Below are 16,353 nucleotides of genomic sequence, written 5' to 3' on the forward strand. Positions count from 1 at the left end.
ACAGTGCCACACAAAGCAACTCACACAGTAACAACAACAAATGCGCATTAGGACATAAAAACATAAACATAAAGGATAAATAAATAATCACTTTAAGTGTCCACCCCCCTCCCCCAAGTAAATATTTAAAATGATTTAAAATATACAGGTCACTAAAACATCTCTGCTTAAATCTTATTTAAATGTCTAATGGCTGCTGGTATAAAACTATTTTTGTAACGTTTCGTTTTACAGCTTAATACTAGAAACCTACGACCGGAGGGAAGGAGCTGAAACTCTGAATGTAGGGGATGAGCAGTGTCATTTAAGATTGAATTTGTAATTCTCTTTAGCTGCCTGGTGTACACAGCTTCTAGATTGGCTAGTGACACCCCGGTCAGCTTACTGGACCACTTAACTATTTGATTTAGTGAGTTTTTATTCTTGACAGAAAGATTTCCAAACCATGACACCAGAGCAAAGGATAAAACGGATTCAAGAAAGGCGTGATAAAATAGATTTATCATCTGTTTATCAATATGGAAATAATTTAACTTTCTCAAGCAAAATAGTCGCTGGTGCCCCTTTTTACACACTGCTGCACAATTCTCATCAAAGGAAAGTTTAGAGTCAATAATTGTGCCAAGGTATTTATATGATTGCACACTTTCCACAGTCTGATTTTTAATGGAAGTGCTCACCTGTGAGTGAGCAGCCTTCCTAAAATCCACGATCATATCTTTTGTCTTTAAAATGTTTAACTGAAGATATGACTCCTCACACCATCTGACAAAGTCAGTGAGTACTGGACCATGACCTGTTTCATCATCCAGGCAACGTTTCCCCTGCCCTGGTTAAAGTCCAGGGATTTTTTCCCTGCCCTGGTTAGAGTCCAGGCTATTTTATAAACTTTTTCCTGTGTTGCATTTTTAAGTGTTATAAACAGCTGATTTTTTATTTTTATTTTTTATATATATAAATATATATTTTTTTTTCACTGATTAATTGAAAACATAAAACAACATGGAGGGAGAATTTGATCGTGAATGTGAGGAATATGGCTATCCTCCAGTTCAGGCTCAGTGGAAAAGGGTAGCGGAACTGGCCATAGCACAAGCAGACTCAAAAAAAAAAAAAAAAAAAAAAAAAAGCTACAGCCAGAAAGAAGGATAAAAGCAGCTGAAGTATATTTTGGGATGTACAGATCAGACAAGACACAAACGCAAATTTGGCCAAAAAATTTTGAGGAATGGAGGAATAAACACATATAACATTGAAACAACACAAAGAAAAGCTAGAAAAGATTAAGTCACAGCTGTTAAAACTACAGCTGGAAGAGGCTAAAGCTAAATTACAGAATAAGATGGCCGTAAGACAAAATACACAAATGCAACAAGTCATTGCTCCTCTGACTCATGTACCTGCTATGTCGCCTGTGCAGCCACCACAACCTAGCTCACAATCACTAATTTCTTACACACAGTCACCATTATGCCTCAGCCCAACACAGCACCACAGACATATATACAGCAGCCAAACTAATATCATAGAGGGGGCGACCAAAAAAAAAAAAAAAAACTTTTGGAGTTGTTTTGTGTGTGTGAACCCAAACTATAGGAAAGATCAATGTCCAATCAGCCATTAGAGATATGGGGACACCAACAAGGGTTGTTTTGTTGTGTGGAGATTTAAACCACTGGAAAGATCAGTGTCCAGTGAACAGCCAACCTGCGGGGGGTTGGGATCACCGAAGAGGTGGGGCTGCTGGTCGAGGCAGGAGACCTGAACCAATACAAACTCTCCCATCATCCCCAGCCCCTAAACCCCGGGGGAACCAGGTGCCCACTCAATTCCCAGTGTGGGACCTGGGGGATGAGGCGGAGACTTATTGACGGGACCCACAGAGAACCAGCAGGGGGGGACAGGCCGAACCCCTACTGTAGATAATGGTCAACGCTAGGCCATTAACAGCCTTGGTGGATACTGAGGCCACACTTTCTACAGTCACGAAGGGGGCAGTGACTGATGATATGTTGTCAAGCAAGACAATTGAAGTAATAGGTTCTCTGGGGAAGCAGAAAGATGGCCAGCTACAAAAACCAATACCCGTCACCGTGGCTAACCAGCAACTAAGCCACAGTTTTCTCTACTCAACAATTGTGCCTGTGGCCCTTCTGGGGAAAGATTTATTAGTTAAACTGGGAGCCAGCATATTGGGTTCACCTGATGGGGTTATCATCACCTTCCCTAATGACAGGTCATTTAACTGCTCAAAACATGGGGCGTCACTAGATGGACAGTGGTTACTGTTCACATGCAAGTAGTGGGAGGGTGCTGATTTCTACTAGGTGGAGCTGGACAACACAGGTTGAAGCCCTGACAGTTTGGTCTCCCTATACAACCTTTGGAAACCCAGGATTAACCAATTAGGCATTCACTTACCACCATCTGACCCCCTACACTGCACACTGTTCTATGACAGAAACGATAAATTATACTATGAAGATGAATGCTTGTCACTAGTGGCCACAAAATGGGTGTTACAGGGAAAGGGTCTACTAATTGGCAAAGAGGGGGTGGTCACCCAAATTAACTGATGAACAATAAAAAAGGTATGAGATGGCTGACACAGCTTTACCAAATGTTTCAGTTGCCATAAATCCAGTGCATGAAGCCGAGGAGTTGGGAACAATGACAAAACCGAAAGTCGCAAATTGGAAAAAAAAATCTAATGTTACGTAAGCCTTATATTAACCATAAAAAAGCCTATAATAACTAACACACTTAGTCATATCAGTTGGGAATTAAACCTAATTTACTTTCTGACATTTAAAAGACAATATAGAATATTTTCAATTATTAATGCCATACATATATTAAACGACTTTCCTGTGATTGTGCACCTATCACTGAATTGGGTCTAAAAAAAAATTAATTAAGGCCTGTCTTGACTGGACTGTAATTGACATCTCCTCCTAGAGTTCTGAGTTTGCTGGTGGCTGTTGTTTTAGAGCAGATGATGGAAGTCTGAGGACAGGTTAGGGCATATAAATTGGAAAAGTCTAAATGATACCAATAGTTGAATCACTTAAGTTAGCAAAAGATTTAAGGGTTAACATCTAACTTGAATGCGCATATGTGGGTACAGCTGTACATGTCAAATTGCCACAGTGGCGGAGGTCTGGTTTCTTTACCTCCTTGGGTCGACCTATCTCAGGAACAGAAAACTGTTGAGCATTCCTTGGGTCTGGCTCATCTTCATAGTACTGCCGGCATTAAATATAATTATAGATATGACAGAAAATTGGCTAAAATCTGTGTACACACTAAAATGAACTGACTGAATGTTTTGCCTATTGCATTAATGTCTATACATTCTTCTGCAACAGGACCCGACTTCACACCTTTTGAGCTTTTGACAGGTCGACAGTATCCTGGCCAGAGTTCTGCGCTTTCCCTGGAAAGCATTTACACCATTGTCACCAAGATGTTATCATGACAAACTAACTTCTTTGATTGCAGCTTTTGTCTTTATAGATCACTCCTGACAAACAGTCTAAAGAACCAGTGGCCAATGCTGCTGATTGGGTAGACCTTTGCCTGTTTAAGAGGAAGTGGAGGAAGCCCACATGGTCTGAACCATACAAAGTCATTGCAAGATTGTCCCATTGTGTTAAGGTTGCTGGGTGATACCTGGTACCACCTCTCATCCTGTGTTGCATGTAATAAACCTAACCATTCTCTTGCAGAAATTAGAGTGGGCCTGACTTCTCAGGTCCAAGAGAGGGAGACTCAGATTATACGAGACACTGACACTAACAGACCTGCAACACACACAACTAATTACTCGCTGCCACTCTGACAAATAGAAAATTAAAAATTGAACAAAATTGAACACCTATTTCAAACACTGGACAATGAACCATTAGCTCACTGTGTAAGTGCTGACTGTGCTTTTGGGGCTGATATAGCAAAACAATTCAGAGAAAGATACAGTGTAAAAAGATTGAAATTAAATTTAAACAACCAAGACAGGATTATCTTTCATCTGGTGACAAAAAATTGACTACTAACAAATTAACATAAGAAGACTTTAAAGCCAGTCTGATTTAGATGAAATATTAGTGTCTGTTATTCAGAGTGAGCAGTGTGTCTGTACCCCGGCTTGGGTGTTGCCTGGACAAACCGGACTTCACCACAGTTTTGCAAATAATCAATGAAGTGTTTTCTGATGTTAATATGCTGATCACAATCTACAGTTTATAAATTAACCCCTATATCCTTTAAGGGTTTGAAATTATTTTTATATTATTTTTATATTTAAATATTATTATTATTATTTTTTTAAATATTATATGACATGTGATATTTCTTGTTTTAAATAGTTGAAGAATTAAGAGTGTTACTGCATATCATCTGATTCACCCTTAGGAGTGGCCCTTGAATTGGTAAGAATTGTCACAGCCAGAGAACAACATTTGAGTTGTTGTCTAGCTCAGTGGTTCCCAAAGTGGGGTCCGTGGGACATTAACAGGAGTTATTTCCAAAATCAAATTAATTTTATTAAAATATCAGAATTACCATATAACCATAACCTGCTGAAGATAAAAATAAAAAACAACAACATGCAAATGAAAAGTCATCAGCCTTTCAATTATTATCATCATTTTTTCATAGGGTTGGTGTGTTTACATTAGCTTAACACTGAAATAATGTCAGCTGCAGCATATTGATTTTATAGCACCAAGTTAAACGTTCTGACACCTTTATAGCAGTCAATTACATTAAAAATAAAAAAAAACAAGATACTAATCATACTACTTTAGCATCGTTACTACTTTAGCATCACCTAAAACTGGATCGTTTACCCCTAGAGAGGGAGCATACAACTGTTTCAATTTTAATATGTGAAAAAAAAAATACATAAAAACGTTCTTCTTATATAACATGGCCCTGGACGAATCGGTGACTAGGGCCCTGGAAGGACTGAGGGCTTTGTCTAATGAGATGCAGGAACACTGAGGTATTAATAACCCCATTCATAAGTTGTTTACTGATATGTTTGGGAATTAAAAGGGGTTAATAATATTGATTATGCATTCTCTGGAGATATTTTTGGGGATGTTGGTTACTTGTAGTTGTTGTTGCATACTATGTTTTGGGTCATTGTGTAACAGAATGATTGTTGCAGCAATTAAGAAGAAAGAGGCTCCGCCTCCTTACAGTATGCCACTGCTGGGAATAAGAGATGTTGACTCTAAGGAAGAAGAAGCAGAAGTGTGATCTCTAAAGAGATCAAGAGAGGGAATTGAAGGAATAAAATTACAGTCTAATGCTTCTTTTGAATTATATACATGTGGTCATGCTTATTTTGCATATGTATATGTGTTTGCTTGAACCATGATAATCTAATGAGTCCACGCAGTGATATGATGAGACATTCTGTTTGACCTTAAAATGAGACAGGAACTTCCCACCCCTATAATGTCAAATAACTAAATCTTTAACAAGCAAGTCTTGCAGAAAGTCCCTGTCTGGGTTGCAGCTGTGATGTGTGACTTTTCTACACAGAAAAGAGAACTGGAGCAGATGAGGAAAATATTGCTTTATTGTCTTACTAATCACTCTTTTCTTTTGATATATTTTTGCTATTGGAGGAATATACTCCCATCTACCTCACTATTCATTATTTACAATATGTGTTTTTGTCAGATATGACGATGTCTCCTGATATAGCGTACTTCTACTTAACCCCTGTTATAATGCGTTTCTAACTAACTGCTAAAACCACAAGAGCTGTGTGTGGGTGCTGGCTGGAGACAGATCTGCAAGAGGGGCTTCCCCTAGATGGGTGCATACACAGGTCAAGAGTTCATAGACAGGACTATGAGGAAAAGCAGATGTGGGTAGATGCAGCATTTTTATACTGCTCTTTGTGTATGCGTGATGTATGATGCTTTAATAAAATTTATATTATCCTGATAATTCTATAAGGAAGTTATGATGCTCAGCTGTGCTTTGATGATTTTTTGCTACAGTTGCTTGCTGCACCCCAGATGTCAGTAGTGTCAAGTATGTCAAGGAGGAGTGATACTTTCACCTGCCCTTTTGTTTCTGTGTGCAGAGGTATCTCTGTGTGCAGACCACAGACTTTTGAGAGATGATTCTGCCTGAAAACAGCTGATGGCAACAATAGAGATTGGGGGTAACTGATCAGAGGAGTGGCCAAAAAGATTGAACGCTGCTGATGGATAAAAGGAGGGAGTCGAGAGAGTTCGAGAGCTTTTGGACATCCAGACTGCTTGGCTGACGGTTCTTCAAAAGCCCAGGATCCTGATCTTCGCTTTATTCACTTATGCTCGATAAATAAATTCATTGATTTTGATTAATTGACTCCTGACCGATTATTGAATTGGGGTGGACTAAGGCAAGTGAGAAATAGTCCAACAGTACCTGAGGTACGCAAAGTTTGGACTTGTGTGCTTGGAAGTTCAGACTTGCCAAGTTCGACTTCCAACTCCCAAGAACCCGATGACACAAATCAGGTACTTCTTTTAAATGGAATAGCAGTGTTCTTTTATAATGTAATTTACCTCACTGTGGATTTATTGTTTTTACTGTACATTAAAAATAAAATGAATTAATTATGTAAAACACAGCTTCTAATAATTTGGATTTAAGAAAAAGTAAACATAATTCCCCATAAATGTGATTAAGGCATTATGTACATACCATCTTCACTGCATGTTTAGTACATATAGCCTATTACAAAGCATAATTTATGAGAAAATGTGTACAATTAATCAAAGTAAATGCATAATGAAGTTAAATACGTTATTGGTTATTATATATAGATCCATGTGTTTGATTATCAGATTTAAAAAAAACTACAACGGCAATTAGACAAGTATAAAAAACAAGATGTATACAATATAAAATAAAGATATGCAGTGTGGTAAGCAAAGACAAACAGTGTAACGTTATAACATGGTAACATTAACTAAATAAAAACAATTATAAAACAATACTGCCATAACAATACATCTGAGAACAAATAATAGATATAAAAGTAAAAAAAAAAAAAAAAAGTAATACACAAGATGTAATAAATACAGTGGTGGAAAGAGTACTGAAAAATCATACTTAAAAGTACCATTACTAAAAAAAATACCATTATAAAAAGCTGATGCAGAAATCACAGGACTGATTTTTTCTAACTGGCATAGTGTCACGGTTAGAGGAAGGAGGACCCAAATGCAGAATGAGAAAAGGGGTGTTTATTGACAATGTGATATGAAGAGGGGTTTTGGTGAAACAGTCCAATGGTGGGGAATCTTGGATGAAGCAGGTAGACAAAGGAAGACTTGAGTCCAACAGCAGCCTGACAGGAGACCAGCAACCGGGGACTCTTAGCAGAAAAGGCTGGATGCGCGCACACACGTGCACAAAACCATAAACTAAATAACTAACTAAGATACAGAAACTATTGACAAACTAAAAAGCAAAGAGAAATGAAATTAGCTTTTAACTTACTGATAATTAACAAAGAAACAAAACCAATAAAAGGGAATTAAACACTTAAAGCTACAAAATAAGATAAATAGAATATCTTAAACAAAACAAACTTAAAAGGATTAACCAGATAGGGATGATACTGAAGGCCAACTGAAAAACCAAAACAAACGTTAGACAAAGACAACTCTCTCACAAACAACAGCACAGATAAACAAGCACAGAATGGCAACACCATGAAACAAGTAGCAAGAAGCAACATGCAACAATGAACCGACGAAGGCATGAGGGAAGAGAGCACATTATAAAGGGAGGAAAGAACATGAGGACCAGGTGTAAACACTGAGACTAACGAGGACTAGACGAGGGTCAAACAAGGGGGTGTGGCAGTAGGAAAGAAAGAGGGAGGAACGAAGCAGCACATGGTGGACACAAACAAAGGCTTAGCCATGTGTTTAAACACAACACAAACATAGACGCATAAAACGTAGACAACACTGAAAGGACAGACAAGGAAGGGCTATGACACATAGACAATAAAAGCTAAAAATGTACACAAGGTAAAGTAAAAAAACACATTTTTAAAACTACTTACTAAATTACAATTTCTGAGAAAAACTACTCAATTACTGTAATTTGAGTATTTGAAATTAGTTACTGTACACCACTGATTAAATAACATCTTTAACTACAATGGAGAGATGAGATCCAGCAGTAGATCTGAGATGGACTGGCTGATGTAAAGCTGCTCTCGGCGGGGTGGCGATAAGAGAACTCCCACTGACAGCCTAGAGCAGGGGTGTTCAAACTACGGTCCGCGGGCCATCTGCGGCCCGCAATCAGTTTTGTTGCGGCCCCCGAGGCTTTTTATAAATATTAATAGAATCTGGCCCGCTATACAAAAATGAACATGATTCAATAAATAACCACCGGGTGTCGCTATGATATTCCTTGATATAGGCAGCAGTTCCTGTTATGAAGTAAAACGAACCGAACAAACTGAAGGAAACAATTGATAATCACGTTTTGGCGAGCCATGGTACAACCAAGAAAAAGGAAAATCAACAGTGAGTGAAGGAAATGTTAGTCACGTTGGGGCAAATAATATTTCTTCACAGAGGTCTGTGGATTATGTATCTGTTTAATTTGCCAGAAATCAGTTGCAGTACTGAGTGATTATAATCTTAAAAGACATTATGAAACAACTTCACAGGTCACCTCTGAATACGTACTCAATAGAAAGGCTGGATCAAGTACACATTCATTAATTTTATCTGTACTTGACAAGATCAGTCTTCCGGATGAGACTTTAAACCGGGGTCCTGACTCTGTGGTCATTAAAAAATCCCATGACACTTCTTGTAAAGAGTAGGGGTGTAACCCTGGTGTCCTGGCCAAAGTCCCTCAATCGGCCATTACCCATCACGGCCTCCTAATCATCCCCATCTACGGAATTGGCTCTACTGTGAATCTCTCCACTCCACCTATAGCTGGAGTGTGGTGAGCGCATTGGCACCATTGTCCTGTGGCTGCCGTCGGATCATCCAAGCACATGCTGCACACTGGTGGTGATGTGGAGAGACTTCTCTCATGATTGTGAAGCACTTTGGGTGTATGGCCATACACAATAAATGCGCTATATAACATCAATTAGTTACATTGGGAAAAATATAAGTATAGAAATATTGTAAATATATGATTGATTAGCTTGATTTAGTGAATCGCTTACAAATACACATTAGTGTGTTACAGCAATATTAATATCTTAAATACAGTGATTACATTTATAAGAGTAGTAAATTCATAAAGTAATAATGTCAAAGCGAGTGAAGTGTTTTATTAAAATAATCATTTCATAAAACTCAATAAAAGTATTTGGATGTGTTTGATTCTAGTCAAAATGTTTAAACTTACATTTCTGTCTCAGGAGTAGTTGTCAATACTGGAAAGTAGAGAAAAGAGCAACAAGGGTATTTAAGGTGCAGTAAAAGCTTAACATTATTTACTGCTGACTGGTTTGTGATCTTACCTTTACGTTCAGGTTTAGAGACAGTGAGTTGAACAGAAAACTGCAGATTTCCAACAGAGCAGAAATACCATCCAGAATCAGAGAGTCTCAGTCCAGTCATCAGCACAGTGAAGGAGCTTTTACCATCATCACTGATCTGCACTGATGAATTCTGGGATGTGTCAGTCTTCTTCTCTGTGAAACACTTCTTATCTTTATATCCGCACCACTGCTTGTTTTTAGCCTTATATCCAGAACTGTAGAAACACTGGGCACTGAGATTACCACCTTCATGTCCAGATACACTGCTGCTCATCACAGACACATCAGGAGCTGAAAACGATCAAGACGACAATATGACATTTTACTGAACAGAAATAAAATGTGAACCTACTGCCACTTGAAGCACTACAACACATTTGCTTCACGGCATGTTAGTAGTAAGTGTGTTTAATCTACATTTATATTATCGCACAGACAATATAATCATCACAGATACACAAGATCACAATGCAAAGATACAAGACTTGTTTCAGAATGGCAGAAGTTAATTTAATTCAAGTCTGCGATTGGCATACTTTTTAAAATAAATATTATCTTTCTACATCTGAATCTATGTGAAACTGAGCGCACGTGCACGAACGCTTGGAGTTTGTCAGAAGTAGTGGGTTTTTGTTTGTCCACCCACCTCTTGAGGATTGACCACAAGTTCTCAATGGGATTAAGATCTGGGGAGTTTCCAGGCAATGGACCCAAAATTTCAATGTTTTGGTCCCTGAGCCACTTAGATATCACTTTTGCCTTATGGCACGGTGCTCCATCGTGCTGGAAAATGCATTGTTCTTCACCAAACTGTTGTTGGGTTGTTGGAAGAAGTTGCTGTTGGAGGGTGTTTGAGTACCATTTTTTATTCATGGCTGTGTTTTTGGGCAAAATTGTTAGTGAGCCCACTCCCTTTGAGGAGATGAAACTCCACACATGAATGATCTCAGGACGCTTTACTGTTAGCATGACACATGACTGATGGTAGCGCTCACCTTTTCTTTTCCAGACAAGCCTGTTTCCAGATGCCCCAAACAATAAGAAAGGGGCTTCATTGGAGAATATACCCCAGTCCTCAGCAGTCCATTCGCCATATTTTTTTTGCAGAAGATCAATCTGTCCCTGATGTTTTTATTTTATTTAATTTTTTTTTTTTTTTTGAGAGAAGTGGCTTCTTTGCTGCACTTCTTGAAACCAGGCCATCCTCCAAAAATCTTCACCTTACTGTGTGTGCAGAAGAGCTCACTCCTGCCTGCTGCCATCCCGAGCAAGCTCTGCACTGGTGGCACTCCGATCCCGCAGCTGAATCTTCTTTAGGAGACGCTCCTTGGTGCTAGCTTCCCTTGATGCCTGATGCCCTGAAGCTTCTTAACAAGAATTAAACCTCTTTCATTGAAGTTCTTGATGATCCTATAAATTGTTGATTTAGGTATAATGTTAGTAGCCACAATATCCTTGCCTGTGAAGCCATTTTTATGCAATGCAATGATGGCTGCACGCGTTTTTTTGCAGGTCACCATGGTAAACAATGGAAGAACAATGATTTCAAGCATCACCCTCCTAAAAAGTCTTTGAGCACTTAGAGACTATACAGCTGTTGTGATATCGCAATTGTGTGGCAATTAAAAAAGCAAAAATTAACTGCACCAAAAGGAAAAATGAACGCATGTGTGATTCAACTAAAGGGAGGTGTGAAATATGCAGGCGCGTGCGACTTTTCTGCACAGCAGAGGTGCTACAGAACTTCACCCACCACAAAGAAATAGTGAAGAAACAGTTGTGCAAGCAACTTGCATATTACTGCATGCTAGGCAAATAGGCTCTTTTGTTATTTATACTTTTATGAATGCAAAAGTGGGTAACAGTACAAAAATAATACAATACACTTACCTTAGTAGGCTACACTTACTAAATGTACTTTACTTAAATTAAATTCAATCAACTTAATTCTCATTAAATTACTTTCACAATTAATTGTTTATCTCACATGAAACTTAAAATCAAGCTGGTTCTAACTGTAGACTGTAGCAGTCTTCAAAACACCTAATGTATGGAAAATTTGAAGCAATCCCCTTTATAAACTGCATAGAACTGAAATTGTCAATGTGAATCAGAGTAAGAATGCAATTATTTAACAGAAGAGAAGTGATGATATCTCAAAGTAAAAGTAGACCAGCAGTAGTGTAACAGAAATTAGCTCATTTTATGAATATTAATAATCAACAACAACGGTTTATTCTTAATTATTAATATTCCGGCTTAAGCTTTAGTCAATTTGGTCAAACAGACATATGATTGTATAAGATCCTACCCGGACTCTCAGATTATGAATATTAATTATCAACAATAACGAATTATTATTAATCATTAATATTCTGAATCAATTTATTTTTAATTTGACCAAACAAACACAAGCAGAGCCGCCGCTCTTCCGAGCAGCCACGGCAATGATCTATTCGTTTTTCGTTTAGAAAAGGGAATTGTTGCCTTGGGGGGGGGGGGGGGTCTGTGTTTCTGTGACTTTTCCTTGTGAGGCAAACAATAAAATTCATTTGATTATAAAGGGATTTATTGACTAGTCAGACAGATAACGAACAAACGCACGAACATACATTAAACATAGAACAAAGGTAAACCACGTGGAGATCGACTATACAGGTCTATAAAACATGTAACAAACAGAGAGAGATAGCAAAGCACGGAAATATAGATTTCAGATAAAGAGTGGCAAAATCTGGTTTCAGTTCCACACACACCATTAAGGATCACCAAGACTATAAAAACAAAAACACCTTTTTTGATAAAAGGGGCACAGCTTAATCGCATAACTAAAAATACCTGGACTTTAATGTCTGGAGGACTCTCTCTTTATGCGAGTCTCTTCCGTTCAGTGAAACTCCTTTGATGTCCTTCTTGATGCGTGGAGTTTGCAATACAGTTCGGACGAACACGATCGCAAACTTTAAACTGAGTTTACTTTGCCGGAAAATAAGAAAAACATGGCTGGAAAGTCCAGCGGCCAGAAGAGCCGCTTGCCCCTCAAAGGGGCCAAGAGTTCTTGAGTTCTTTGTTTAGACTCCTCTGACCAGATGTTGGGGGTTAGGCTGGTTATATCTGCGGGTCACGTGACAACCCGTTCAGCATTCTTGACCAATGATTTCAGGGCAAAGTTTGAGCGCGAAACCTTCCTTTGTCTCGAGGCTGCTCGTATGCAAATTTGAGTGTCAGCCCAAAGCATGCGGAGAGGCATTTAATGCCTGGAATTATATAATGTAAGCAGTGGCATCATGTGTTGTAAATTGTCAGCAGAATCTCATCGGTACCAGACATGGACAGGTACATCAACAATCAAAGCACATCAAAAATACATCAACATAATTCCCACAGATTTACATTATTTATGCTCTAAAAAGGCCTAAAACAGGGGTGTCAAACTCAATTCCTGGAGGGGTTGTGCAGGTAGAAAAGGTCAGGAATGAGATACAAAGGTTGCAAACATAACATTTTAGGCCGTACTCACACTAGGTACAGTTGCCTCGAACCGGGCCAAAGCACGCTTGTCCCCCCTCCCGTCTCCCCCGACGGCCCGCGCTCACACCATATCGGGCCTCGGCACGCTTACGTCATCGCTGCTGCTCTGTTCTGTGAGAAGCGCTCTCTATGGCAAGCCTTTTTAGCATTTAAATCTTTGTTCTGACTCCATAAATATATTTAGAGATATCTCAAATTATATTTTGACTATTCATAATTATAATTCCACTGCTCAGAATAACAATTAGAGATATCTGCAATTACAATTGTACTAGTACAAAATCAGATTGGAGATATCTGCAAATATATTATGACTAGTCATATTCCTCCATTGACTTCCATTGAAAAATATTTGCAGATATCTCTAAATGAGTTTTGACTAGTCACAATTGTAATTAGAGATGTCTCCAAATGAATTTTGACTAGTAACAATTGTAATTAGAGATATCTCTAACTGAGTTTTTACTAATCATAATACATTTAGAGATATCTTTAATTCATCATATTTAGAGATATTTACAAATATATTTAAAGATATCTCTAAATAATTTACTAATAGTCGAATTACAGTTGTAGATATCTTGAATTGGATTTTTGACTAGTCAAAATTCATTTGGAGATATCTCTAATTACAATTGTGACTAGTCAAAACTTATTTAGAGATATCTGCAAATATTTTTCAATGGAAGTCAATGGAGGAATATGACTAGTCAGTCATAATATATTTGCAGATATCTCCAATCTGACTAGTCGAATTATAATTATGACAAGTCAAAATATAATTAGAGATATCTCTAAATATATTTATGGATAGTCAGAACAAGGTTTAAATGCTAAAATGGCTTGCCATACACTCTCACCGCAGTAGCACAGTGGAGATTTCTCTAGTTATATCGTTTCAGTCGTTTGTTATGCAGTGATATGCAGTCAAATATTTCGCCAAACAGTCCTTAGGGATGCAGTGACACGCAGTCAGATATTTTACCCAACAGATCCGCCACTTTTGGCGCTCATAAACAATTATAATGCTCTCGTGCTGCAGGAATGAGGAGGTCTGCTGAAGGCGCGCAGCTGTCATGTTGTGAGGAGTTTGCGTCTTTAATAAACTACGGCAGTTTGCGATCACTGAACAGTAAGAATGATTAATAAATCCATATGAAACAACCCCTTAAAAGTCACGTATCGCTTTCAGTTTCGGGCTTTGGCGCGTTTTGCACTCACACAAAGCCCAAGTGTACCGTGCTCAGGCACACCTCTTCCAACCGGGCCAGGGCCGGCCAAGTGAACCGTGCTTGAGGCCGATTCAGCGCACTCACACTTCTCAAACGATCCGGGAAACGGGCCTGGGCACGGTACGGATGGCATAGTTTGAGTAGGCCCTTAGTTCTGTGCTGGTCCCTGGTTTCTCAGTCAATTTCTCTTTGGACTAGTCTCCTTGTGGGTGTGGGGGTGTGTGTGTGTGTGTAAGAAAGGAATGTCTTTCAAGCTCCCGGCCTATCTCTCCAGTCTCCCTGGATAACGTAAGCTGTCACGGATGTCCAGACTTCTTGGAGCCAGGAGTCGTAAAACCCACGCAAGATACTCCGTGATAAAATCAATAAGTAATTTATCTGTGGACTGTACGCTACAGTAGTCAGGGCCACATTGTGGTTTTTCATTAGTCATCTCACATCCTACACTTAAATCTACTTTTTCAGATCATTACTTGTGTGAACAGAAATACACATCTATCGCACATAACACAACCGTATACGTTGTTTGTCTCTAAGAAAAAAGAAGCAATTTGTAAAGATGTTCTTTACCTGGTTGTACTATCAGATACAAATAATAACCAGCGTCTAGTTTCCTAGGGCCAGTGATCTCCACAGTGCACCAGTAATATCCAGAGTCGGACTCCTGCAGATTCTCCCATTCCACTGTAAAGATACTCTGCGCTGGATAATCAGTGATGGACAACTTTGTTTTTGTTTAATTTCCATATGCCAATACACTGCAATAGCTCAAAACTGACCCCCAACACCAATACTTAAGGTTTGCTTTGTGTTTTTCTTTATATTGACATGGAATGATGCCTGGTGATCCAGATGTCACTTCTATATTCAGATTATAAATCCAAGCTCCATCTGCAGACAAGATTAAGCGTAGAAAAAAGAACATAAAAACACTTATCACACACACTAAAGCAAATGTACTGATGAATAACAAGCATTTTGCTAAAACAATTGAAAAACTTTGAAAAACAACAGACCAGACACAATTTTAATAACACTATTAAGAGAGAATTAAAACCATTTACCTGAGATGTGAAGTAAAACCCCAGTTAGAATCAGAGTGTGAAACATGTCTGCAGTGGTGTGTGTGTGTTCGCGTATAAGAGGAGCTGATCACTTCATTATGTTCTCTGATTCTTGTTTCAAAGGAAGAGCAGAAATACCACAATCTATAAACCACACAACAACATTTGAATAAATGGCCTGCAGTCAGCGACATCACACATCAAGCCTCTAACCATAAGATTAGATTAGATTCAACTTTATTGTCATTACACATGTACAAGTACAAGGCAACGAAATGCAGTTTAGGTCTAACCAGCAGTGCAATAGCAGCAAGTGCAGGATACAGGAATAAGTTATAAAGTGCAGTTATAGAAAAACTATGGTGATATTTACAGATGGATGTACTATCAACATTATATGCAGGTTGTGATAGCTATGAACAGATTTACAATAGATGAATATGAATATATGTAAAGGTTGCTATTAATAATCAGAAGTGTGCAGATAGATAAACTTGATTACAAATGTATATGTATAGTGGGTTAGCGTGCTCGGCACAGACAGTGTTTCTTCTGGATGTTCTCAATGGCTGGCAGTGTGGTCCCTGTGATGCATTGGACTGTTTTCACCAACCGCTGCAGTGCCTTACGCTCAGCAACAGAGCAGCTTCCATACCAGACTGTGACACAGTTTGTCAGGATGCTTTCTATTGTGCAGCGGTGGAAGTTCACCAAGACGGCTGATGAAAGCTGGTTCTTCTTCAGTTGCCTTAAGAATAGGCGCTGGTGAGCCTTCTTGATCAGGCTGGAGGTGTTGATGGTCCAGGAAAGGTCCTTTGAGATGTGGGTCCCCAGGAACTTAAAGGGTCACGAAACACCAAAACACATTTTTTGAGCTGTTGACAGTCGTATATGTGTCCCACACTGCTAAAAACACTATTAGGGCACCTATATTTCACTAAAAAGTGTAAATTGGTTGTTTTTGCGTTATTTCAAGCAAATTCGT

At 38.7% G+C, this 16,353-nt stretch overlaps 1 protein-coding gene across 1 annotated transcript; it reads right to left on the reverse strand.

Annotated features, from left to right (window-relative positions):
• Positions 1-8,615: 8,615 nt before the first annotated feature.
• On the reverse strand, positions 8,616-15,464 carry LOC110438127 (polymeric immunoglobulin receptor-like). The gene is given in 5 exon segments (XM_087241598.1): positions 8,616-9,053; positions 9,406-9,433; positions 9,521-9,832; positions 14,875-15,195; positions 15,369-15,464. Coding segments are annotated over 5 exon segments (729 nt in total). The 5' UTR covers positions 15,415-15,464; the 3' UTR covers positions 8,616-9,031.
• Between the last annotated feature and the right edge of the window lie 889 nt (positions 15,465-16,353).

This window comes from Danio rerio, chromosome 2 (genome assembly GCF_052040795.2).
Source record: "Danio rerio strain M-AB ecotype USA chromosome 2, GRCz13ab, whole genome shotgun sequence".
NCBI classification, from domain to species: domain Eukaryota; kingdom Metazoa; phylum Chordata; class Actinopteri; order Cypriniformes; family Danionidae; genus Danio; species Danio rerio.